The 27882-nt window shown below is 38.6% G+C and overlaps 1 protein-coding gene and 1 pseudogene across 4 annotated transcripts in view; both read left to right on the forward strand.

The window, feature by feature from the left end:
- The first annotated feature begins 245 nt into the window (after window positions 1–245).
- Window positions 246–27882, forward strand: part of NEDD4 (NEDD4 E3 ubiquitin protein ligase) — a 137715-nt gene continuing 110078 nt past the window's right edge. For 2 of the 4 annotated variants that reach the window (XM_045449657.1, XM_045449658.1), the window contains exons 1-4: window positions 246–535; window positions 16183–16256; window positions 26728–26806; window positions 26909–26947. In XM_045449657.1, coding sequence (XP_045305613.1) covers window positions 491–535; window positions 16183–16256; window positions 26728–26806; window positions 26909–26947 — 237 coding nt within the window. In that variant the 5' untranslated portion in view covers window positions 246–490. Of the gene's footprint in view, window positions 536–16182; window positions 16257–18046; window positions 18142–26727; window positions 26807–26908; window positions 26948–27882 lie in introns of all 4 variants that reach the window. The other 2 variants (XM_045449659.1, XM_045449660.1) reach the window with 2 other exon arrangements.
- Window positions 18148–21897, forward strand: LOC123582978 (annotated as a pseudogene).

A 27882-nucleotide genomic window follows, 5' to 3' on the forward strand; every position in this document is an offset into this window, starting at 1 on the left:
GTTTCCCAGGGGAAGGGCTGACGTCCCCCGGCCTCCACGGCTTGCTCCACGCGACGCCTGGCGCTGCACCGCTCTCACAGGCGGGAGCGTTGGCCAACCTCCCGGGGCGGGAGCGGCCGGGGCGGGAGCGGCCAGCGCGCCCCCGCCACGCGTGCCCCCGCCACGCGCACTCCCCACGCCCTGAGCCCCGCCACGCGCGTGCCTCCTACCCGAGCCCCTGACGCACGCTGTCCTCACGGCGCGCGCCCCCACCCCCACGCCCCAGCGGGCGCGTCGCCGCCGAGGCGCTGCCGGCTCTTTCCCGCCGCGCTTCCTAGTGCCACTAGCGCCCACTGGCCGGGGGAGGCGCTGCCGCCGCCGGGGGAGCGCCGCCTCCTCTTCCTCCACCTCCTCCCGCCTCCTCCCAGTTCTCCTCCTCCACCTCCTTCTCACTACAGTTCCCACTCCAGGGCGGGGGCAAGCGCGTCCAGTTTGCTGGAGCCGTTCGGAAATGGCAACTTGCGCGGTGGAGGTGTTCGGGCTCCCGGAGGATGAGGTGCGGGGGCCGAGGGGCTGCGGGGCGGGCTTCCCTTCGCGCTGCTCACCAGCCGGACCGGAGGCGGCGGCGGCGGCCAGAGGGTCGTCTGTCAGCCCTCGCCTCCCCATGCGCGAGCCCCGGGAGCGCGCTGGGCGCCGTGGGGACCTGGGGCGGCCCGGCGCGCGCACGGGGGCGGTGGGGAGTGCTTGCTCTAGCTAGCAGCGTTTTCTTCGCCAGCCTGGAGACTCCACACCCCTCTCCGCCCGGAGCCGCCGCCTTCCTTGTCAGTTTCCTTCAGGAAGTGTAGAGGAGGGGTGCTAGGCAGCGAGCCGCTTGAGTGCGCGGGGGACGCGCATCGCCCCGCCGGCCCCTTCCTGCCACCCCCCGCCGAGGGTGCGTGAGCTCCGGGGGGGCGGGGTGGGGTGGGGCGGATTTCCCTGGAGTTCAGCATCCCGGCTGTTGTTTAGCCTCCGCTGGCAGAGGCCCGCTGGACTTAACTTCATGGACTTTGACATGAAGACTTCCAAGGGAATTGTCATTAGCTATTTTGGCTTTTATTTTATTATTATTATTTGTTATTATTATTTTAATCTGAAATCGTTTTTAATCTTCTAACTGGAGACGGCAGTGGGAAAGTAGGCAGATAGATTGTTCTCTTCATGTTTAGCAACAAGTGCCAAGTGTGGAAAGTTCATGCTATATTTCACCAGTCTTCAGTAATGTATAAAAAATAAAGCTGTAATGTATACTTTAAAGAACTTCCCACAGCTATCCAGTTTGAAAATTAAGTTCCATGATTTGAGAAGGTAAAGCTGTCCCTTGCGAAATAACTTAATGCTGGTTATACCTTAACATTTACTAAAAATAAGGGCATTTGAAAAGAGTTATTCCGTTTTAAATGAGATGTGGCTTCCCTGAATTCTTGATTCAAAATGGGAATGGGTGGGAAATGAAAGGCTATATAGTCTAACAGTGACTAGTTCAGTTTGGGGGGAAAATCAGATTTAAGCATTTTTGTTGACTGGCTAAGCTGTCACATGTACCTGTTATCAAGATTGGACCCAATTATCTAAGTACATCACCTTAGTTTTATCTTTTGAGAGTGTTGGAATAGTGCCTTCTCTTAGTCACTTGGTATCTTCAAAAGTCTTTCACAAAATGTCTTTTACATTTATCTTGACAGCTCTTTGTACATAAACAGTGGGCAACTTGTTTATGCTGGCAGGTTATCTCAGAGTGTTTTGAGAATGATCATGTGATAGATTAGAATTTAATTTCTCAGTTATTGCCACCAGAAGAGAATCAAAGCAGTGGTGGAAAAATGGTGGCAGCTTGGTAGACCCTCAGAAACAGTAGTCAATATGTTATGGCTAAAGATGATATTCCGGGTGAGTCCTTTACCGTTCTGCAGAAGAGATCAGAGGAAAATAATGGAGTGTTGAACCTGTGATAGCTTTCTTCTTATCAGTCAGGTCTTCCTGCTTTGCTACAATAAGCTGTTTAATGCAGATAACGTCAAGCTGATATCCAACCCATTCAGGCTGACCTTGGACTTTCTTTCCTTGTTAATATTCAGAGGTAGGTCCTGATTCCAGATTTCTCTTCTCTTTCCCTTCCAGGGAATATTGCCAAAGGTATTGTTCACTGTTTTCTCTTTGGTGCAGATTCTGTGTTTTCAGTTACCTGCTTTTCACATCACCCTTCTACCCAGCTGAAATAAGATGAATTATGGCTGTTAGTGGGTGGTCAGTAAGCAATTGGGACTGAAGGCCAGAAACTCCACCCATTGAAATGAGGTTTTCCTGAACTTGCTTCCTGAAGGATTTGTACTTCTGGGAAGTTTCATGGCCTGAGGCCCACTCTGTTTGCCTGATGGGAGTCCATTTGTGAGTCCCAGGACTCAAAGTTCCTTGCAGCTCCCTCTGTCCACTTTGTCCACATCGAGGAAGAGAGTGAGATGGGCAGATAAGAGACATGATGGAGTGCTGTCTTCTGCTTCTCCACTGTAATTTAGATTATTCATCCAACAGACATTTATTAACTGTCTGTTCTGTATCACACAGTATGCTGGCCACCAGGGACACAGAGAGAAAAAAAAAATGGCCCCTGCCTGTTTGTGAGGAGCTCACAGTCTGGTGGGAAAGATAAAAATCACTTGTTTTCTGTTTTCTGGTAGAGGTTGCCATCTCATCACTATTATTTGTCATTTATTTTCTGGTTCATCACGAAGTAAAAAGAGGGCTTAGAAGAGCTTCCCCCTCACTGTTTGGTTGTTGTTGGTTTTTTTTGTTCTGTTTTGTTTTTGGTTTTTAGAGGAAAAACTTTGCAGATGTGTTATTTTCTAGAAGTCACAGACAGTCTGGTAATAGGCAGCCCTCTGCTGTTGATTAAAAGTAAGGTAGCTTTTCTGTTACCTCAAAAAGTGATGATTATTTTAAATTTGAAACTGAAACAAGAAGAAAAACGAACAGGCGTGGGATACAAGATGCTTGGAGAATTAGAATTTAACTGATATTTTTAACTGCTGAGTCACACCATAAGAGCATATTAATGTTGAAGTAGGCCAAAGTTTAGATCATAATTCCTCTCTATCACTTTTCAGTGAATTTTAGCTATTATTCCACATGTAAATGTCTTTTAGTGAGAGGTAGCCCTGGCTTCGTGTGCAGATTTTGTCATAAAGCATGACAAACTAAGGAAGTAGTGTAATATAAGTTATACCAGATTTGCTCTGACAGTCTCTTGGGATTAACAGTAGAGGCCAATTCCCACTTTGGTGAGGAGGAGTGTGGTAGCTATGGACACTGGAATTCAACAACCCTTCTACCCTCTTTTCATGGACTTCCCTGTTATGCAGAGATTAGAAAGCTGGACTCTATGTTTCCCATACTCTCTTGCACTTAGCATTTCTAGGAATGGGTTTCGAAATAGGTTTCCCAGTTTGGTGTACTTACTTGAGGTGTGGAAAGTAGAAATGAAGTGGAGTATAAGTTCGTGTTTCTTTGGCTCTTTCTGCTGCCAAGCATAGTCATGTAGACATTGACTTTTTCTGCCAAAGCATTTTCAGTATCTGGTGTCTTGGGGCTTTGGTAGGAAGTTGCAGAACCAGTGGTCGTGGCAACTTCCTGATGACTAGATACAGTATGTTTGTAAAGCCAGCAGATCTGGTGGTGGCTCCTGATTACCTACCTTCCTGACTGGAGCAGAAGTTGGCAGTTTCTTGGGTGGGCCAGTTCTCAGATGTTTCAGGATCCTGCGGGGGCCTCGCCTACAGCCTGCCCCTCCAGCTCTTCAACAATTTTGTAGGCGCCTAATTCCCTGTATTAAATTCTTTCTTTTCAAAACACCTGGAGTGATTTCTGTTTCCTGCAACTGAAAGCTGACTGGAGCAAGGTGAAGAAGGAAGGAAAGTTGAGAGTGTCCAGGGCCAGTTTGGAAGTACAGGATGCACCTGTAGAGGAATGGATGCCCTGGGTGGGTGACAGCTACAGCAGCACATCAGCAGCAGGGTAGTTAAGAAGTGCATATTACTGACACTTCGAGACCCACCGATGCCAAGCGGAACCAGACCCCATCTGCCCTGGCATCATACTGAACCGGGGAGCACAGTGCCCAAGCTTTTATTCACCGCACACAAAAGGAGAAGCACATTTGAAGCTGCACCTGTGTCAGTTAGGCCACAAACTTTCATGTATTGTTTTTGCCATTGCTCCTTTTTGGCAGCTCCTTAATTCCAGCCTCATTCTATTTTTCATGGTACCGGAGAAGTGGATACATACAATTCATTTTCTAGCAATTTGCTTTTGAGTTATTCTAAACCAAGAGAAAAGTTGGAAGCACAGTGCAAATGACTCCAGATCCTCCTCACATGGTTCTCCTGCTATTGACAAGTCACTACCATTGCCCCATCATCCTTTTTTGCCCTTTTTATTAGTCTTTTTCTAAACCATTGGAGGCCAAGCTGCAGACACAATGCCCTCATCTCTAAATGCGCTAGTGTGTATTTTCCTAAAACAAGAACACTTCTACATAACAGCCATCCAACCTCTAAGCCAGAAAATAAGCATGGATATGACACTACCATCCAATCTTCAGATCCCGTCAATCCTTGACAGGTGTTTTAATATTTCCCTTTTTCCTTTCTGGTCCAGGAGCCCATGTAGGAGCATATGCTGCATGTACTTGTCTTTGCAGTCTATTCTAATCTCTATCAGTTCCTTGGTCTTTTTTTGACAGATTACAAACTGTACAACCTGTAGGATGTTCCTTAGCTGGGGTTTGGTTACTGGTTCTTCAGGACCATGTCAAAGTCATGCTTTTTTGGGCAGGAATCACAGAGATGATGCTGTGTTCTTATCAGTGCATCACATCAGGGGGTAAATGGGGTACATGATATTGACTTGTCCCATCACTGTCAATGGTAACCTTGCTCACTTGATCATTTGGGTGTCTGTCAGGTTTCTGTTTTGTCATGTCACCATTTTCCCCTTCCTAATGATTTGGATTTTTTGTGGGGACATCTTCAGAGATTATGCCAGTAGCCTGTCAGTATCCTCATCAGATCTCCATCCACCACTTTCACCATTCATTGATGACTTCCACCTGAATCAAACACCACTATTTTTTTTTTACTTCTATCTTTATTAATAGGCATTCTATGTAAGAAGAGCTTTCCCTTTCTCCTCCATTTATTTATTCATTTATTTACATCAGCATGGATGTGTAGAATTCCACCTTATTCAATGGGTTGTAATTAATTACTATCATTAAATATTTTGTTGCTCAAATTGTCAGAGTTTGGTCATAGGAAGACTTTTTAAGGGGGTTCCTAGGTCATTGTGACAAGTCTCCATCATTCTCTCAACACTTCATTACATTCTGGCTGAAGACGTTCCAGACTCCTCTTGTATTTTGCCTAGCCCACCATTGTCTAGAACCAGCCATTTCTTCTAGGAACATTGGTTTCATTTAGTAGAAAATGGTTTTCATTTTTTATTTTTTTTAATGTTTATTTTATTTATTTTTTGAGAGAGAGCAAGAGAGAGGGAGAGCAAGCGAGCAGGGGAGGGGCAGAGAGAAGGGGAGAGAGAGGATTCCAAGCAGGCTCCGCACTGTCAGTGCAGAGCCTAATGCGGGGTTCAAACTCACAAACCGTGAGATCACATGAGCTGAAATCAAGAGTTGGACGCTTAACCCACTGAGCCACTCAGGTGCCCTAGTAGAAAATGCTTTTTAGAAGCCAGGCACTAAGATCTAGGTGCTCAGTGTGCTCACACCTGCTGGATGTCATTGCTTTTCAGCAATCTCAGCAAACAGTTAAGTGTGTGTGTGTGTGTGTGTGTGTGTGTGTGTGTGCGTGCGTGTGTGTGTACCGTGTGTTTATATATGTACATACATAAATGTATACCTATTTTTATATCAATCTGTGTTTAAAAATTATTAATTCAGGGGCACCTGGGTGGCTCAGTAGGTGAAGCGCCAGAGTCTTGATTTTGGCTCAGGTCATGACCTCACCATTCCTGAGATCAACCCCCACATCAGGCTCTGTGCTGACAGTGTGATGCCTGCTTGGAATTCTTTCTCTCTCTTATGCTCTCTGCCCCTCCCTGCTCACGCACATGCTTTCTCTTTCTCAAAATAAATAAACATTAAAAAGTAAATAAATAAAAAGCATTAATTCATAGCACTTTCTCGATTTAAAATATCATGCCTCAGGGTTCTTTCCAGCCATAAGTACCTTCTCTACCAATGAAAATTCTTACTTTTCTTAGTCTCACTATATTTACATATTTTCCCAATTCATTTACTTATGTTTTTTGTGTACCTGATTTCCCAATCATGCAAGCATCTTCTCTGTCTGCCACTTGTGCACCCCCACTTTCAGCTTTCATAGTACTGCTGTTGCAACTTTGTGCAACCACCTCTGTGTCCCAAGCCATTGGGTACCCACTGATGCATCTCTGTATGGCACCTCCCTTTTCCTCTAGTCCCCCATGCTGCTGAGCATGTTGACCATGCACTTCCATGAAACTCCCTCCTCCCCTGACCCCTGCCTAAGGTGGGCCTGACGGTGACTCCTCTGCACCAAGAAGAGAAGGTTAGAAGGGATTAAGTGTATATGTGTGTGTGTGTGTGTGTATATATATATATATGTGTATATATATATATATATATATATGTATATATATATATATATATATTTTACAGGTAACTATTAGCAATTCATATATCATATAGGAATAGAATCTTGGAGCTGGAAGGCACCTGTAAATAAGTCATTTACGGTGCATAGGGGTATAGAAAATTGAATTTGACTAGGATGGAATTCTGGCTCTGTCATTCTCTGTGATCTGGCATAGGTATTTGACATCTGTCAGAGCAGGATATTTACATCAGCTGATGGGGTGACCATCCCCTAGCTGTGTCTGGTATTCATATTTTACAGTACCTAGAGAATGTGAGATTGCTGATTTGTGTTGCTAAACCCACTGTTCTACTGAATTCTGTGGCCATCAGTGTTACTGGCCTCTCCCTTCTCTGTGTGGCTCCCTTGCTAATCCTATCAAAGTTTTAAGAGGATAAACAAATGCAGAAGGTAGGAGAAGTCTGTAGATAAATGCAGGGAGAAAGACACAGCAAAATGAAAAAAGGTTTTGATAAGACTTTCCTGAAGTCTTGAGGAATAAATATGTCTGTGGTGCAACATCATAACTGCATGACCTGACCCAAATGTTTGGCTTCCCCCATCTGAGATATGCTGTGGCAACGAATGCAAACAATCATGCCAGTGCATAAAGATGTTTTAATGAAAATATCCTCCCTCAAAGTAAAAGAGTCAACCTAAATATAATCAGAGGTGCCTTTAATCGAGTGTCTGCTGTATTTCAAGTACCAGGTCACATGTTCTCATACATCAGTTATTTAAAAAAATTTTTTAAGTATATTTATTTTGAGATAGAGACAGAGAAAGTGAGTAGGGGAGGGGCAGAGAGCGGGAGAGAGAATCCCAAGCAGGCTCTGCACTGTCAGCATGGAGCCTGATGAGTGTCTTGAACTCACAAACTGTGAGATCATGACCTGAGCTGAAACCAAGAGTTGGACGCTTAACTAACTGAGCCACCCAGGCACCCCTCACACTTCAGTTATAACCATTGAATCAGTTTTGCAAATGTAGATAGTGTTATCCCCATTTTACAGATGAGGAGTCTGAGATTGTGATTTGCTCAAGGACTCAGTCCTATTAGGTAGCAGATCTGGACTTGATTCTCAGATTTCGTTAATACTAAAGACTTGGTCTTTCCAGTGTCCTGCTGCAAATAGTTGCCTAAATAAAAGAATTTAACAGAAAGAGTTTCTTTCTTAGGAAGGTTATAAATGTAACATGCAAAATTAACTTGTAACTGTTTTTATGTTCTTCCATATCTTCTGTCTTTTTGTTGTTGTTGTTAATAGGTTTTAGGTAGACCTTGAATTCTGTATTTGCTTAAAAAATATTTGTCCAGCAGTGACTATGTGTAAGGCATTTGGATCAGGCCATGAGGTGATAATGATGAAAGGCAGACTTCACTGAATTTTCAGCCTACAGGAAGAGAAGGACAGTAATTATGTAATCACACAAACATTTTATAAATGTTATGAAGGAGAAAGAATGTGAGATAAAAACATATAACAGGAAAGATGAATTAATCTTGCATGGTATGAAGGAGGGGAGAAAGTCTAAGGAAAGACTGAGGAAGTCATCTTTAAACTGAACCTAAGGATGAATAGGAGTTAGCCAGGTGAAAAGTGAGGCAAAAAGCCTTGCAGGTAAACAGAACCGCATGTGCAGAAGATGAGATGGAGAGGAACATAAAGAAGACTAGAATGGTGGAGGAGAAAGGACAGTGTCAGGACATAAATCTGGAGAGGAGAGAAGAGCAGAGCCCAGGCAGGCGGTGCCTGAAAGTCACATTAAGAATTTTGAATTGAATCCCCAGTGGAATGGAAACTCGCTAAACATGTGTGTGTACATGCCCACATGCGCGCGCACACACACACACACACACACACACACACACACACACACCATCATCATCATTGACATTTTAATGTTAATATTTGTTCCTCACGTACTTTTTCCCTACTTATTATTTCTTCATTTCTTGTCACATCTCCTGGCTTTCCATGTAGGATCACTTTTTTCTGCCTGAGGTGTATCCTGTAGAAGTTTTTTTAGTGAGTGTTTGCTGGTAATAAATTTCCTTGGTTTTGTTTTTGTCTGAAAACATCTTTATTTTGATTTTTTTTCTTTTTGGGGGGGAGCGGGGAGAGGAGTAAAATTTACAAACAGTGAAATGCATGATTTTAAAGTACACTTAGATGTACAGTGCTTTTTTTTTTTAATTTTTTTTAACGTTTATTTATTTTTGAGACAGAGAGAGACAGAGCATGAACAGGGGAGGGGCAGAGAGAGAGGGAGACACAGAATCGGAAGCAGGCTCCAGGCTCTGAGCCATCAGCCCAGAGCCTGACACGGGGCTCGAACTCACAGACCGGGAGATCGTGACCTGAGCTGAAGTCGGACGCTTAACTGACTGAGCCACCCAGGCGCCCCTGGTGCTTTTTTTTTTTTAAGTTTATTTATTTTAAGGGAGAGAAAGCATGAGCAGAGGAGGGACAGAGAGGAGAGAGAGAATCCTATGAAGGCCCCACACTGTCAGCACGGAACCCGACGTGGGGCTCAATCCCATGAACTGTGAGATCATGACTTGAGCCAAGATCAAGAGTCAGACGCTTAGCCAATTGAGCCACCCAGATGCCCCAAAGTACAGTGCTTTTCAACATGTCTAACCCACAACTCAGTTAAGATCTAGAATATTTCCATTACTCCAGGATGTCCCTTTGGGCTCTCTTCCAGTCAACTCCCCACTTCACTCTCCAGAGACAACCTTTTATCACCATGGATTAGTTTTGCCTGTCCTGGAATTTCATATAAATGGAATCATACAGTGTGTACACTTTTGTATGTGGCTCCTTTTGTCTAACGTAATGCTTTTCAGTTGCCCATGTGGTTGTTTGTATAAGCAACTCATTCTTTTTATTGCTGAGTAGTATTCCATTGTATGAATAAACCAGATGTTTATCCATTTTCCCTCTGACAGATACTTCCATTGTTTCCAGCTTTTGGCTCTTATGAATAAACCTACTGTGAACATTCATCTACACATCTTATGAAAGTATCTTTTCCACAAGTATAGGTTATTAGCTTGATGTGTATCTTTCCAGAGGCATTTTGTGTATAAACGTATATGGTGCCATCACATATAAGAGTAGTGTTAAAATGTGAAGTGAGGATGAGCTGTTATTTTTTTGGAAATTATACAGTACTGATTGAATAAGTAAAGTGGTAGTTTTTGAGAAGGGAAATAGTCCCACAACTGCATTAACTACAGCACTTCCCGTTCTTACCTTCTTGCTCTTTACCTGTGCATATCAACTTTTGTTAAAACACAGGCTACTGGCTCCACCACTGCCTGATTGAGTAGGTATGGGGCCTGAACTTTTGTGTTTCTAATAAATTGCCATGTGGTGCTCATATTACTGGTGCAGGGAATACACTTTGAGAACCACAGCTCTCTCTTAAATCTAAGGATTTTGAGTATTCTAGTTTATTATGGTTATTAATGCCAGACGCTTCTTAGGATCTTTGACCATGCATAGCAAATATATAGGAGTCATATACTCCACCCTTACTGGGATAATCCTCCCTTTATGTATTTTCCAGTAAGAGTGATCTAGCATTTACAATTTTGTAACAGGTTTCAAGTAAATTTACACACCAGAGGAAGAAAACTTCTGGCAGTCATTGGTTCAGATTTTTAGTTTTGAAAATATGGTCACCATAAATTATATAACATGTTGCCAAAAAAAAAAAAAGGAAAGAAAAAAGAAAAGAAAAGAAAGTACATCCCTCCTTCCAACTCTAGTCATTTTTTGTTAAATAAATATGCAATATTATTACATTATGTGAATATAGTATTATTCATGTTGGAACCATTGTGCCATGTTTATAATTATGGCACATTTTTTGTTTGCTTTAGTTTTTTTTTTTAAGTTCATTTATTTATTTTGAGAGAGAGAGAGAACAAGTGAGCACAAGTGGGGGAGGGGCAGAGAGAAAGAGAGACAGAATCCCAAGCAGTCTCCTTGCCATCAGAGCAGAGCCCAATGCAAGGCTTGAACTCACAAACTGTGAGATCACGACCTGAGCCGAGATCAAGAGTCAGAGGCTGAACCCACTGAACCACCCAGATGCCCCTTGCTTTAGTTTTCTGTATACTTGTCACAAATTTGCAGACTGACAGAGTTTTGAAACTACTCAATGTAAATGTCATATATATATGACATTGAGTGTGTATGTATGTGTATATAGAGCTATCCATTCCTTTTTCTTCATTCTTGTCAGAGACAGCCTCTTGCCACATGGCATTCTATCTGAACTGCTTGCACTCCACACCTGATGTGTAGCCATCACCTGCAGGCTTCCGTTTGCCCTTATTGTGAGAATCCCCTTTATCTTTTTTTCTGTGTTGGAGCTCCTATTTCTGTGATCTCTTGTCTTCCTCCTCCCTAATTTATTCCATCATTTGCTAATATACATCCTCTGTACAGTAGGCAGGTACTTTTGACTGGAGTTATCTGAACTTGTCATTTCACTGTGGGGTTCTCACATATAAGTACTTACAACATTTGGTTCCTCCCTTCCCTGGCATCATTCAGTTTCCTCAAAGAGAAGTCTTCCAGTCATCTGTTTTGTGGGTATAGATCTGGCAGCCAGTGTTCTGGGCTCACTGTACAAACTTTTCCTTTCTTGATAAAATGCCTTAATCCTTCTTTCAGCTACTTCAGAAAGCTTTGTGGTTAATCAAGAATTTGTTAGCCTCTGCTATGTGCCAAGTATTCTACTGAGTTTCACAGAGGATACAAAGATAATGAAAAGATAAGTTTCCTGAGCTTCAAAATACCACAATTTTAATAGTGCAGAAAGACACATCGTTTATCTCCCTGCGGAGATACAAGACCATATGTGATAAGTGCTGTAAAAGTGGGCTTTAACATCGAGAGGGGAAAATTCATTTCAACTATGAAATCTTTTTGAAAAGATGGCATTTGGACTTTGAGGAAAAGGCAGGCCTTTCTTAAAGAAAAAACTTCAATGTAAATTTATCAAAAAGTTATAACTTAAAAAAGTTATAAATTATAACCTAAAAATTTATAATTTATAAAAGTTATAAAACTTACAAAAAGTTTAAGTAAAACAAAAACCTTCATCATCTCATTATTTTAATAGTTATTATCGCTGTTAAATATTTCTTTCTAATCTTCATCCATCTGCATATCTTTTTTCAGTTATCACAGAATAAATATCACTCTGCATCCTGATTTTTCCAATTAACATTATAATTATTTTCTGTCATTAAATGATACACTCTCTCTCTCTCTCTCTCTATATATATATATATATGTATTTTTTTTTTTAATGTCCATCCACTTTTGAGAGACAGAGATAGAGTATGTGCGCACAGGAGCAAGGAGGGGCAGAAGAGGGAGAGAGAGAAACCCAAGGAGGTTCCTTGCTGTCAGCACAGAGTGCCCACACGGGTGGGGCTTGACCTGATCCAAGATCAAGAGTCGGATGCTTAACCCACTGAGGCACCCAGGTGCCCCTGTCATTAAAAAATAATAATACATTTAAAAAAAAAATTTTTTTTTTTTTTCGGGGCGCCTGGGTGGCGCAGTCGGTTAAGCGTCCGACTTCAGCCAGGTCACGATCTCGCGGTCCGTGAGTTCGAGCCCCGCGTCGGGCTCTGGGCTGATGGCTCAGAGCCTGGAGCCTGTTTCCGATTCTGTGTCTCCCTCTCTCTCTGCCCCTCCCCCATTCATGCTCTGTCTCTCTCTGTCCCAGGAGGGGCAGAGAGAGAGGGAGACACAGAATCGGAAACAGGCTCCAGGCTCTGAGCCATCAGCCCAGAGCCCGACGCGGGGCTCGAACTCACGGACCGCGAGATCGTGACCTGGCTGAAGTCGGACGCTTAACCGACTGCGCCACCCAGGCGCCCCGAAAAATAATAATACATTTTAAATGACTGCTCAGGTGATACAGGACAGCTCTACATTTCCTATTCCTGGAAATGGGGGCATTGACAAAAGATTAAGGAGCAGTTGGTAGCTATTTTCATGAATTGTGGAGAAAATCTCAGGTCTGGAAAGCTGCTTTTAATTACTGTAGCCTCCTGCATAGATAACACATTACCGTTTTATTGTTTACTGTCATTGAGAAAAGCCACATACCTTTGCCTGCCATTTGTGACTTTTACATTTCACTTTCAAAAATCAGGAAAGCTCTCTTAGGAGTGGAGGGGAAACTCAAACTTTAGCAAACAGCTGTGGTCTGTTTCCGTTTTGAATAAGGAAGAGTTGTTTAATTTTTGTTTCTTTTTTCCTCATTTGAGCACTGTCCAAGTTTCTATTAACAGTACTTTGAATATCATGTTTCCAAAATTATTGAAGAGTTTAGTTTCTAGTTGCAGCATTTATGCTCTTCATTTTCAAAGATGATGTGAGGTATGATCTGCTTATGGATGTGATTGCAAAGACCCATTTTGACAATTTTCTAACATTAATTTGTAAAATGCACAGATGTGAATGGAAATGTGAAAATAAAGGGCATTTCTTATTTAATTTTATGACAAAATCTCAAGTCAATATAGCTTCACATCCATTAACACCAGCAGCATCGAAAATAACCAGTTCTGATTTTTGTGGAAGGAAATGCAAGAAGGTTTAAAAGTCAAATGTATTTGTCACTGTGAATAATTTATCATCCCCTGGAATTTTTAAAATCAATGCTTGTTACATTTTTCTCCAGGAGACTTCTGGGGGGTTTTTTCAGTAGAGGCTTCACCAATATGGATTAACTATTTCAGATTGTTTCCTCGATTAAATTTATATCTAAATTATAAACACTTGTCTGTGTTTACAAAAGTTGGGATTTTCAAATAACATTATTTGCTGATGGCACTTTTCATTACACTTGACCACTTGAAAATGTTTGTATTTATTTATTAAGTCATCTCAGAAAAGTGTTCTGATTTTCAGAATTCAGTGTGGGAGATCAGTACCTAATAAAGTACAGCCATTTCCCAGTCAAGTGGTATAGTGAAAATGTGGCTATTGGGGCCAGAAGAATCCTTTAATGGGCCTATTTAGTCAGTGGGACTTTGCAGGAAGAGTGACTGCAGATCCTTTCAGTTTTTTGGGAATCAGTCCCTGCAGAAAACTGAAATTTCAGTTCACATATTTTTCTCTCTGGTTTTTAATTCCATCTTTCTTCTGATACCTGAGGATTTCCCTTCTTTCTTGCACCATCAGCTCTGTATTTAGTTCTATTTAGGGATAGAGGAAACATATTTTATCTAGCATCTTTTGTAAAGATTTTTGTATTATCTGAATTTATCATCTGTTTTAGAGCTAATAGAATATTCCCATTATCATATTTATTCAGTGAACTTCCAGGAATGAGGGTGGTTGTAAGCATTTAGAAATAGAAGAAGATTGAAATAAACATTCTGTGATATGTGTATTATCTCCTTTCCAGACCTCTGCTCAGAAGGGAATATGACTGACTACTTGCTGATGGAATGATTGTATAATAGAATCCATGAGGTTGCTCTCTGCTGGGCAACACTTATTTCATATTTCTTGATCTTAGAAATACTCCTGTGAATGCTATTGTGCTTATGTCCTTGAGTACGTGAGTGAAAGTTTATCTAGGGACTAGACCTAAAAGTAGAATTTCTGAGTTATTAATTTAGAACATTAGTAGGTTTTCCAAATGTCTCTTCAAAATGAATCTTCAATGTATACTTCCTAACAACAGTGTATTAGATTTCTCCCTGATGACTGGTGAGGTTGAATATCTTTTCATGTATTAACTGTACATTCTCTATGATTTCTTGTTTTAGACTGTTTATATTTCACCCCCAGGTTTTTCGGAGTTCTTTATGGATTCTAGATAATCGTAATTTGTCAGTGGCACACATTTTAGATACTAACACCTTGTCTGTCCCCTTGACTTCTCATTTTGTTCATGGCATCTCTTCTCTTGCAAAAGGTATATAATTTTAATATCAAATCTAACCACTTTTCCCATTAGAGTTTGTATTTTTTCAAATCCTTTCCTACCCCACTGTCATAGAAATATTCTAAAATTTCTTATGAAAATTTTAAAGTATTCTTTTTTTGCTTTTAGACTTTAACGTAGTTGCAGTTTGTTTCAGTATATAAGATAAGATAGTGGTTGAATGTTATTGTTTACTTCTTTACTCATTTTTACTCTTACCTATGAATTTTACAATTATTGTTAAAACCTATGAAAAAATTTGGGGGTGAGAGAGTTAGAATTATATTGAATTTATAGGTTACTTTGGAGAAAACAGACAATAATTGGAATAATTCCATCCATGAACACAGTAAATTTCTTCATTTACTTAAGTCTTTTTTGTGTTCTTCAATAAGTTTTTATAATTTGATCCATAAAAGTATTTTACATTTCTTATTAATTTTATTTCTCCGTGTCTAATAGTTTTGCTTACTTGGGAATTTTTTAAAAATAAGCATTCTGTTTTGTAATATTTTCTTACTTACCTTTTAATTTCAAACAACCTAAAATCTACAGGACAGTTAAAATAGTGCAATGAACACCTGTATAACCCTCAGCTAGATCCACAAATTGGTAACATTTTACTTATTCCTTTATTTACACACACACACACACACACACACACACACACACTCACATTCAACATTTTATTTGCTTAGCCATTTAAACGTAAATTGTACTCTATCACATTTTATCCCTAAGTATTTCAATATGTATCTCAAAAGACATTCTTATATTAAACCTCATAACAGTATATAATACCTAGGATGTTTAGTACTTGATATATTACAGTATCAATATACTATAGTTTTATTTACTGTACAATCTATTGAGTGAGATTTTTAAAACAATGAGCCTAGGGAAAAAAAGAGAGACACGACCAAGAAACAGACGCTTAACTATAAATAACCAACTGGGGAGGTGGGGGTAGAGATGGGGTAAATAGGATGGGATTGAGGAGTGCACTGGTGGTGGTGAGCACTGGGTGTTTTTTCTTTTTTTTATTTAAGTGTTGAATCACTGAATTGTACACCTGAAAGTAATATTACACTGAATGTTAACTAACTAGAATTTAAATTAAAACTTTAAAAAAATTACCTTTTTGAATAGTTATTACAAATGATTATAAGCTCTTGATTTTTATTGTGTACATAGCAACAATGATAAATATTACTGCTAGGAATTTGGATGTAGATTTTCTTGGAAGCAAAGGTAAGGTCTTAATGTAATAGTTTAACACTAGTTTATTTGTGTTTTCTTTGTATATATCAAGTTATCCACAAATAACAATATAGTTTTTTATTTTCTCTCATATCTTTTTAATCAGATTAATTCTTAAAAAAGATTCCTCCAAGTAATTTTAATATCCTGAATACTTTATTTGAGATATATATATATTTAAAGGTATGTGTCTTAGATAGGTTATAAAGTACATGAAAATAGTATATAAATTTTTGTATTTTAGGAAAATTCCCGAATTGTGAGGGTCAAAGTGATAGCTGGAATAGGCCTTGCCAAAAAGGATATCTTGGGAGCTAGGTAAGTATATTAAGTCGGTTTGTAATTTTAAAACTGCACTGGCTATTTAATTTTTTCTAAACTTTGGTTTCCTGCATAATTTAATATTATTAATAGGTAAATTATTGTGTAAGGCAGAATGATTATATTTCCAATTGGTGTTTTACTAAATTCGTTGCTATCTGAACTATCACATAGCAAGGTTGGGGATTCTGGAAGGGAAAGACGCAGAGAGTAGATTCCCAAACTGTGCCGATGGACATCTGCTGACCCTGAATCACACATGTGGTAGCAGATTCAAAGCATCTCAACTAAAGTAAAAAAATCTGGGGCCCCTGGGTGGCTCAACTGGTTAAACGTTCAACTTCACTTTAGGTCATGATTTCACAGCTCGTGAATTCGAGCCCCGCTTCAGGCTCTGTGCTGACAGCCCAGAGCCTGGAGCCTGCTTTGGATTCTGCCTCCCTCTTTGTCTGCTCCTCCCCAACTTATGCTCTCTCTCTCTCTCTCTCAAAAATAATAAATAAAACATTCTTTAAACAATTTTTTAAAAATAAAGAAAAAGATCTGAATAAAGAGTTGTTGCCCAAGAAACATGGTTTGTAGTTCTTGTCCAAATAAGATAATTAATTATATGATAAAAGAAAACAAATAATCATCAGAGAAAAATTGCAGAATCCAGAGTCTCCACAACTTAATATTTATAATGTTTAGGATATAATTGAAAATTATATGATCTATAAAGAACCAGGAAAATGGAACACGTCTCAATAGCATGCTTATACTTGATATTATACCAGTAAAGATTGAAAATTTCAGGAATGAGATAGAAACCATAAAAAATAATTCTAGAACTGAAAATTACAATATTTGAAATTAAAAGTCTTGGTGGAATTGACAGCAGAATGTCAATGAAGAGGAAAACTTAATTGCCTTAAAATTAGATCAGTAGAGATTATTTTCCAATTAGAAAATGACAGAGACAAAGATTGAAAAAAACTTTTTAAATGAACAGTGACTCAGGGATTTGTTAGAGAATATCAGACAGTCTAACATACATGTAGTTAGAGTCCTAGAAATAGAAGAGGCAAAATTTTTTTTTAAGTTTATTTATTTATTTTGACAGAGAGAGTGAGAGAATGTGAGTGGGGGTGAGGTAGACACAGGGAGAGAGAGAATCCCGAGCAGGCTTTGTACTATCTGTGTAGAGTCCAACACATGGGGCTCAAACTCATGAATCGTGATTTCATGACCTGAGCCAAAATCAAGAGTTGGACACTTAACCGACTGAGCCAAAATCAAGAGTTGGACAGTTAACCGACTGAGCCACCTGAGGCAAAACATTTTTTAAGAAATAATGGCTGAGCTCGGGATTCTCTTCCTCTCGCCCTCTGCCCTTCTCCCCTGCTCACACTCTCTCTAAAATTAAAAAAAAAAAAAAAAAAAAAAAAGAATGGCCAATTTTTAAAAATCTGATGAAAGATACAAATAGATAGTATCCAGAAATCCCAAGCAGGATAGCACTAAGAGGAACAAGTGAGGCACATCATAGCCAAACTGTTGAAAGATGAGTATAAGGAAAAATCCTGACAGAAGAAAGAGAAGAAAATGACGTATTACGTGCATGGGAACTACCAATTTGGTTAAGGGCTGACTTCTCCCAAGAAACTATGGAGGCCAGAAGAAAATGCAACAATAGAATAACACTTGTCAATCCAGAATTCTGTATTCAGTGAAAATGTCCTTTAGGATGATGACAAAATAACAGCACTTTCAGATAAAAGAAAACTATAAGGTTTTATCATTGGCAGACCTGCAGTATAAGAAGAGCCAAAGGAAGTTCTTCCAGCTAAAAAAGAATGATAATAGATGGAAACACAGATCCTCAGAAAGGAATAAGGAAATGGTAAATATCTGGGAATATGAAAAATGCCTTATGTTTTTATCATAACTTAAAAAAAATAAAACGTATGCCTGTTTAAATCACAAATTACAACATTTCTTACGGGATTTATGTTATATGTAGATGGAATATATATAACAACTATAGCTTAAAGGACAGGAATGGGTGTGGGTTATTGTGATGAAAGAAAAACAACTGAATTTAGTTGCCTCCTGGGCATTTTACATTATGACAACCCTGCTCACACCCAGGGTCTGGACATTTAGATAAGGACCTGAGCTTAGGATTTCTATCACAAGTTCCCCCTGTGTGTTCTCCAGGGCACCTTTTTAAAATAACCACTTAGAGTTAAGACCACAAAAAGTTAGTGATATCCACCCCAATCACCTTATAAGTAATAGGTGGTTGCTACCTTGTTCTTTATCTCTTACTCACTCATGACCTGGTAATGGAAGACTGCCCTTCTTCTGGCTCATTGCTTTCCCTTCCACCACCCCTCCCCCCCATTTCCTCCTGTTTCTGGGATCTCTAAGTAACAAATCTTGTGACTTACTTCCTTTGTGTGGGTATATTAAAACTGCCTTCAATCAAAATGACCCTGAGGTTTTCACTTCCCCAAAGCAGGAGCTCACATGCTGAGGAGCTACCTGTCAACTCCATGCGGGTGGTTTATTCCTCCTCACTCAGCACATCATAATTTGTACATTCTTAATATAATACACCAGTTCCTGCTCCTCAATACAGTTATGGACCTGTTTAGTAGAGTGGTACAATATTAAATGTAAATGGAATAAAAAATTAAGGGTGTGTTTTGTAAGACTTAGATAAGCCACTGAATATAATGTAAAGAATTATAGATAAAAAAACCAAAAGATATTTTTAAATGAAATTCCTAAGAAAATAAATAATTAAAAGGCCAAGAAATGAATAAATGATCAAGAAAAGAAAAAAAAGAGGGAAAGAAAAGAATAAAAAACGAATAATAAATTGGTAGACCTAAATTCAATCTTATCAATAATAACATTAAACATTAATGGACTAAGGCAAATATGAGGCAGAGTCAGAGGTTGTTAGAATAGATTGAAAAACAAGACCCGATTACATGTTGTTTATAAAAGATGCATCTAAAATATAAAGACACAGCTAAGGTGAAATAAAATGCATCCAAAGAAATATGCCATACAAACAGTAAGTGTAAAAAGACTGATGTAGATTTATTAATATCTGATAAAATAGATTTCAACACCAGAAAGTATTTGCAGACATGTCATAACAATAAAAGAGGCTGTAACCAGGAGGTTACAGGAGGCTGTAACCATCATAAATCATAAATAAATTATAAAACAATCATAAATATGTGCCTGATAACAGAACTTGAAAATAATATGCATAATGTTATGCATGATAATATGCAACATAATATTTTGCAGCCAAGCTGGACAGAATTAAAAGGACAAATAAAAAATTCCATAATCATAGTTGGAGACATTAACACCTCTCTCACCAGTTGGTGAAACAACTAGATTAGAAAATCAACAAAAACATAAATTTGAACAATATTGTGAACAACTTCAACATAAGGAACACTATTTCTAACAACTGCATGTATACATTCTTTTCAAGTGGACATAGTACATAAACTAGCATAGCCCATAAACGTATTATCTATTTCTGCATGACTCTGATTACCATAAACGTAGCAGCTTAAAAGAATGCACACATATTATCTCATAGTTTCTGTGGGTCAGAATCCTTTCATGCTTTAGCTGTGTTGTCTACATTAGGTTCTCATAGAGCTGCAATCAAGGAATTGGCCAGGGGTATGACCTCATGTGAGACTTACTTGGGGAAGGGTCCACTTTCAAACTCATGTGATTATTAATAGCATATAGTTCCTTGTAGGCTGCCAGACTGACGGTTTCAGTTTTGCTGGCTGTCAGACAGAGGACACCCTAAGTTCCTTGCCTTATGACCTTCTTCATATGGCAGCTCACAAGCTAACATCCTGCTTTTTCAAAGCTAGCAAAGGAGGGGGTCTCCAAGCATACATAGTCTTTTGTAATGCAATCATATACATTTTGTCAGTTTTTCCCTAATGTATTTTAGGATTGGTTAGGATGCATAGGTTCTTCCCACATTTAAGAGGAGGATACCACAAAGGGCATGAAAAGTAGGAGGTGGAGATAACAGGAGCTACCCTACAGTCTGTCAGTCATAATATGTTGGGCCATAAAACAATAAACAACTGCAAAATTCACATTCTTTTGAAGTGTGCATGGTACATTCACCAACATAGACCATGTTAGGACAAGTCTCAGGAATTTTGAAAACATTGAAATTATATATAGGAAGTTCTCTGATAACAATGAAATAAAGTTGTTAATGAGTAACATGATGTTTTGAAAAACCCAAATATTTGGAAATAAAGCAATACTCTTCTAAATAATATGAGTCAGAGAAGGGATCACAAGAGAAGTTAGGAAAAAATTTGAACAGAATGAAAATGAAAATACACAATATTAAAATTTGTGATATGCAGCTAAAGTAATATTTAGAGGAAAATGTATAGTTTGGAAATGCCTAACTTAGAAAAGAAGCAAAATCTAAATGAATGATTTGAGTTCTGATCTTAAGAAATTAGAAAAAGAAGAGCAAATTAATTCCAAAGTAAGCAGAAGGAAGAAAATAATAAAGGTAACGACAGAAATTAATGAAGTAGAACATGCATAATGATAGAAAAAAATCATTGAGGTTGGCGCATCTGGGTGGCTCAGTCAGTAAAGCAGCTGACTTTGGCTCAGGTCATAATCTCATAGTTCATGAGTTCAAGCCCCACATCGGGCTCTAGGCTGACAGCTCAGAGCCTGGGGCCTACTTCTGATTCTGTGTCTCCCTCTCTCTCTGCTCCTCCCCCACCTGCACTCTGTCTCTATCTCTCAAAACTGAATGAACATTAAAAAAAAATTTTTTTTAAGTCATTGAGGTCAAAAGCTTATTTTTTGAAGGGACCAATAAAAATTTTAAACTTATAGCTATATTGATCAAGAAAAAAAGAGAAGGCACAAATTCACAAATTACCATAATGGGAATGAAAGCAGAGGGATTGCTATAGAGCCTATGGAATTGAAAAAGACGAAAAGGGAATACTGTGTACAACTTCATGCTAATGAAGAATTGGACACCACTTAGATGAAATAGACAAAATTCTTGAAAGACACAAATTACCAAAATCAATCACAGAAGAAATAGAAAGCCTGAGTAACCCTATATTGACTGATCTATAACAATATATGACCAGGTAGGCATTTTCCTAGAAATGTAAGGTTTGTTCAACATTAAAAAAAAAAAAAAATCTATCAATGTAGGATATGGTGGAAGTGCCTTCACTTCCAGTCTTTTTGGTCTTGGCCGCAGAGGCAAGATGACAAAGGGGATGTCGTCATTTGGAAAGCATCACAGTAAAATGCACATAGTGTGCCGTCATTGTGGCTCTAAGGCCTACCGCCTTCAGAAGTTGACCTGTGGCAGATGTGGCTGTCCTGCCAAGTGGAAGAGAAAGTATAACTGGAGCGCCAAGGCTAAAAGATGAAATACCACTGGGACTGGTTGGATGAGACACCTAAAAATTGTATCCCAGTAGATGAAAGCATGGATTTCATGAAGGAACAACACCTAAACCCAAGAAGGCAGCTGTTGCAGCATCCAGTTCATCTTAAGGATTTCAGCGATTAGTCACACAATAATAAATGATCTGATTTTTTAAAAAAATCTATCAAGGGTGCCTGCATGGCTCAGTGAGTTAAGCGTCCAACTTCAGCTCAGGCCATGATCTCACAGTTGTGAGTTTGAGTCCCGCATCAGGCTCTCTGCTGTCAGGACAGAGTCTGCTCTGGATTCTCTCTCTCTGTCTCTCTCTCTCTCTCTCTCTCTCTCTCTCTGCCTTTCTCTCAAATAAGTAAACATTAAGAAAAAAAAATCTATCAATGTAATTCATCATATTTATATGGTACAGAAATAAAAACACATTTTCACTTTAGTAGGTATGGAAAGTACATTTGACAAATCCAATACCTGTTCACGGTAAAAAAAAAAAAAAAAAAAATCACAGCAAGCTAAGAATAAAATGTAGGATTCATTTAACATCCAAACATTAATCAAGGGGTGTCTGGGTGGCTCAGTCGGTTAAGTGTCCAACTTTGGCTCAGGTTATGATCTCATGGTTCATGAGTTTGAGCTCCATGTTGGGCTGTGTGCTGACAGAGCCTGGAGCCTGCTTCAAATTCTATGTCTCCCTCTCTCTCTGCCCCTCCCCTCCTCACACTCTGTCTGTCTGTCTCTCTCTCTCAAAAATAAATTAACATTAAAAAAGCAAGGTAGTTCATTATATTAATAGAAAAAAAGAAAAATACATGATCATTTCAATGAAAGGAAAAAATCATTAGCACCTCTTCGTGGTAGAAACTCTTAATAATCTAGGGACAGATGGAAATGTTCTAAACCTGCTTAAGGTTATTGTGGAAAAAAACAAAACAAAAAAACAATAGCTAACTTCATACTCAGTGGTGACAGTCTGAATGCTTTCTACTTAAATTCAGGAATAAGGAAAGGTTTTGTCCTTTTACAGTCAGTTCAACACTGTACTGGATGTCCTAGCTGTGTAATATGGCAAAGAGAAGAAATAAAAGTAATGTAGACTAAAAAGGAAGAAAATTGTCTGTTTGCAGACAACATGATCATGTACATGGAAAGCCATAAAGAATCTAAAAAAAAAAAGCTGCCAGACCTAATAAGGTACAAGGCCACAAGATACAAACTCAGTGAACCAAAATTGATTATATTTTTATACCCTATCAATGAACAATTGGAAAATAAATTTTAAAAATATCAATTTACAATAGCATAAAAAATAAAAACTTAGAAATAATTTTAACAAAAGATCTGTACTAACTTTACACCGAAAACTATAAAACATTGGGATGCCTGGGTGGCTCAGTCAGTTAAGCGTATGACTCAGCTCAGATCATGATCTCACAGTTCACAAGTTCAAGCCCCCGTCAGGCTCTGTGCTGACAGCTCAGAGCCTGGAGTGTGTTTGGATACTGTCTCCCTCTCTCTCAGCCCCTCCCCCGCTTGCTCCTGTGCTCTCTCTGTCTCTCTTTCAAAAATAAATAAACCTTAAATTTTTTTTTTTAAAAACCAGTAAAGCATTGTTGAGGGAAATCAAAGATCTAAATCAATGGATAAATGTGCTGTGTTCATGGATTGGAAGATTTGCTATTGTTAGAGTTTTAGCTCTCTTCAAATTGAGTAGATTTGGCATAATCCCAGTCAAAATCCCAACACGATCTTTTCTTTTTCTTTCTTTTTTTAAACATAGCCAGATTTTTTCTTTAAGTTTATTTATTTATTTTGAGAGAGAGGGAGAAAGGGAGAGATGGAGTTGGGGAGGGGCAGAGAGAGGGGGAGAGAGAGAATCCCACGCAGGCTCTGTACTAACAGTGTGGAGCCTGATGTGAGGCTTGAGCTCATGACCCCATGAGATCATGACCTGAGCTGAAATCAAGAGTCAGATGCTTAACCAACTAAGCCACCCAGGTTCCCCCACAGAAAGATCTTTTAAAGAAATTGGTAAATTGATTCTATTATTTTTATGGAAAGTCAAAGGACATAGAGTAAACCAAAACAATTTCATAAAAGAGCAAAATTGGAGAAGTTATGCTACCTAATTTCAAGCCTGACTATCTAGCTACAGTAATCAGAACAGAGTGGCATTGGCATAAGAATAAATAAATTGTTCAACGGAATAGAAGAAAGAATATAGAAATGCACACACACATATGCACGTGCACACACACACACACACGGCTGATTGCTTTTCGACAAAAAGTATTAAGGTAATTCAAAAGGAGGTTAGTCTTTTCAGTACATGGTACTGGAACAGTGGGTTATCTGTATGGCACAAAATGAACCTTGTTCTTCATCACACATTATATAGAAAATAAGAGCTAAAATTATAAAACTTCTGCGAGGACACATACGAGAAACTCTGTGCTCTACTGGGGTACACAAAGATTTCTTGAACGGGACTCAAAAAGTATGAAACACGAAGGAAAGTGTTGAAATGGACTTGATCAGAATTAAAAACTCTTGTTGTTTGAAAGACACAATTAAGAAAAGGAAAAGGCAAGCCATGGATGGGGAGGAAATATTTTCAAAACCTGTATCTGATAGAACCCTTTAATTCACAATATATATAAAGATCTTTTACAATTTAAAAATAATATGATAGAACAGCCAATTGAAAATTGGGCAGAGCTCTTAGACTTTTTAGTTATGAATAGGAGTAATAAGAAATTGTTCTTATGATGTTAGGAATAATAGTTCTGCTGTATTGGCATAACTTATTTGAGTGTCTTTAATCTTGATACTAATATCAGCGTATATATATTTTTGCTACCAGATGGCAGCTCTTTTCATGTGTTCAAGTTCCCTCTGCATTGTGGTAATCTACTACTCAGTGTTAGTCTTTATTTTTCCATGTTGGAAATATATATCACATAAGTATCTGTAAATCATGACAGAAACTGCAAATCATTTCCTAAGACTTTTGTTTTGGGTTATGCAGTAATAAGAAGTTGCTAATTTATTTTGTTCATGATGATTTTATCTTACTCCATTACCCTCAGAGAATACTATTTTTTAAAAAGATATCTGTAAATCTTCTATCTAGCTGTGTATAAGATTATTTTCTGTTTAAGTCCCACCCTTCCACCCATACCCCATTCTCTCCAAAAAACTCCCAATTGGTTTATTCCCTTCATGTCACTATGTGACTGTGAATAAATAACGCGGAAAAAGGCAAAAAAAAAAAAGGGGGGGGGGAGGGAAGATCAACTCTGAAACAGCCAGGTGGCAGGGTCTAGCTGGGTGGTCAGATTGAGGATATATACTTATATTTACATTTACGTTTAACATTTATATTTGAGAATAAACAGTTAGTTGTTAAAACCATGGATGAGATTGTGAAGGGAAAAGGTAGAGAGAATAAAGGACCAAGGGCAATACTTAAGGGAATTTCAGTATTTAACTGGCAGGTAGTAGGAGAGGAGCCTAAGAAAGCAACCGAGAGAGAACAATTAGGATAGTATAAGGACAACCAGAAGGGAGTTGTGTCATGAAAGCAAATGAGATTAGTTTCAAAGAGAAACTAATCAGTAGTATTAAATAAAGAGAGGACCAGCAAAATCAGTGCCTGGAGAGTGTTGATTGTTTTAGCAAAATTGGTGATTTTAGCATTTTCAGAGGGATGGGTTAGAAAGAAAGAGGTGGCAACCAGATTCTAAGACTTTGAAGAGCAGTGGGGGTTGAGGAAATGAAGAAAGGGAGGTGGTGGGCTAGAGTAGCTAAGAACATGGCCTCTGAAGCCAGGTGCTTGAGTGTCAGTTCTCACTCTTGCACTTAGTAGCTGTATGATCTGCTATGATTTGAACTATCTCTCTGTACAAAATAAAAACAATAATCATACCTACCTCACAGGCAGTTATAAGGATTCTAAGAGTTAATATATGTAAACTGCTTAGAATGGTACCTGGCATAGAGTAATTGCTATATAAATATTAGTCATTATTATTATTACAGATTATTTTCCTAGAAAGTTTGAGGTGGGAAGAAAGACAATCTAGATCACTTTGCTGGAGGAAGGAGGAAGAGTTAAGGGGGGGGAGGTGGTTTAAAAACATAATTATGTGACTAGAAAAACATAGGTGAAAAGAAAAGCTGAAGATACAAAAGGGAGAAATGAAAATAGATGATAGAAGTTTCCAGAGCAGGTGGTTAGAACATGTACAAAGAGGAATTGGCCTCAAATAGGGGCACAACACCTGAATCACTGAGGTTAGGGGTAAGGATGAGTTCAGATAAATACTGGGGTCTTGGGAGTGGTCTGATGGCTTTGATTTTTGTCAAAGTAAGAGGTAAGGTTGTATGAGGAAATTGGAGGGGGAGTTGGTGGTGGAGAATCATGAGTACTTGGGATCCCCAAAGGAAATGGGAGGAATTTGACCAGGGACAGGTAAAGTGTACAGTCTTTTGTTTTGCAAACTTACGTATCACAAGATTTTTCTTTTCCATGTCACTTTGTAGAAGGGGTTACATGACACATAATTATTTTGAACTGAAAGCACTTTGTCTTATTTTGTAAAAACAGTTTACACCCTTGAGATAAATTGGAACAACCTGAGGTCTTGCAAAGCTAGTCTTAAGAATCAAATTAACCATCTTAACCCCAAAGAAGAAAGAACGTAATAAAAATTGAACAAAATTTGAAAAATCGAAATAGGTTGGAAATCACTAAATTGGATTAAAAGGTTTCTTTCCAATTCTTTGTCTATTTCACTAACACAGTACTTTAGCTTTTCAACAAGATGCAGAAATTACTATAATTACCTACTCCTGCCAAGGAACCCTCCCTTTAACAGTAGGAAATAATTGTAGAAATTGCTAACAAGGAAAAATCTGTGACTTTTATAGGTTGAGCAATCTGAGTTTGGGAATAAGCAACAATTATATATATGTTTTTTATTTTAACAGTGATCCATATGTGAGAGTGACATTATATGACCCAATGAATGGAATTTTTACAAGTGTGCAAACGAAAACCATTAAAAAGGTTAGACGTAGCAATATTCAAAAACATTTTAATATACTTTGCTTTATTTTTATATGACAAAAATATTTAAAAAATAGTTATACTCTGTTTATTGTCTTTTAGACTTTGAATCCAAAATGGAATGAAGAAGTACTATTCAGAGTAAGTATGAATTTTATTTCAGTAAAACAGCAAAAAATTGTTTTCAATAGATTAGAATGATATTATTATTTATCATATTCTGAAATGTATCTTATAATAATTTGTCTAGATTTTTAAAAATTTAAAAAGTGTTAAAGCTCGGTATCCCCATGATGACATGGTCCTAGAACCATTTATCTTATAAAAAAACATGTATGTAAGGTAACAAAGAGGTAAAAGATGATTATAAACCTGGAATTATCTTATTCTACTTTTTTAAAAGTTTGTTTGTTTGTTTATTTATTTTGAGAGCATGAGAGAGAGCACGCATGAGTGGGAGAGGGGCAGAGAGAGAGGAAGAAAATCCCAAGCAGGCTCCGTGCTGACAGCATGGAGCCCAACATGGGGTTCAGTCTTACAGACCATGAGATCATGACCTGAGCTGAAATCAAGAGTTGGACATTTAACTGGTAGAGCAACCCAGGTGTCCCTATCTTATTCCACTTTAATTCTGGGTTAAAGTCTATATGATAGTCTTATTCAAATGTAGCAGATTTTGGTGTTTTCCCCTAAAGATCATTCAACATTTGTGTCTCCACAGTCACTTATTAAATAGACTGATCTGGACTGGAGATGGTGAGGGCCTATCAATAAATCGATGCATTTCTTTTCATATACCCTTCATTCACATTCCTGTTGTCCCCCTCACCCTTCCTCCCTATACCACAAGAGCAAACTCCAAATCAGCAGTTATTTCAGACTCCTCAGGAGGGTCCTCAAATTGACAATGCTTCTTTGTACCTATTTGTCAGATTGCTGATTCCAGAATCAATACCCTCCGAGTAATGGTAGAGATGCATATCAGTAATCTCCCCTTCTCTGCTGGATCATTCCCATTTGTACATTCCATCCTTAAAATGTCCTGCCTTGCCTCATATTCCCCTTTAGTTGTGGAC

Source organism: Leopardus geoffroyi, chromosome B3 (assembly GCF_018350155.1).
Source record: "Leopardus geoffroyi isolate Oge1 chromosome B3, O.geoffroyi_Oge1_pat1.0, whole genome shotgun sequence".
In the NCBI taxonomy this organism is placed as follows: Eukaryota; Metazoa; Chordata; class Mammalia; order Carnivora; family Felidae; genus Leopardus; species Leopardus geoffroyi.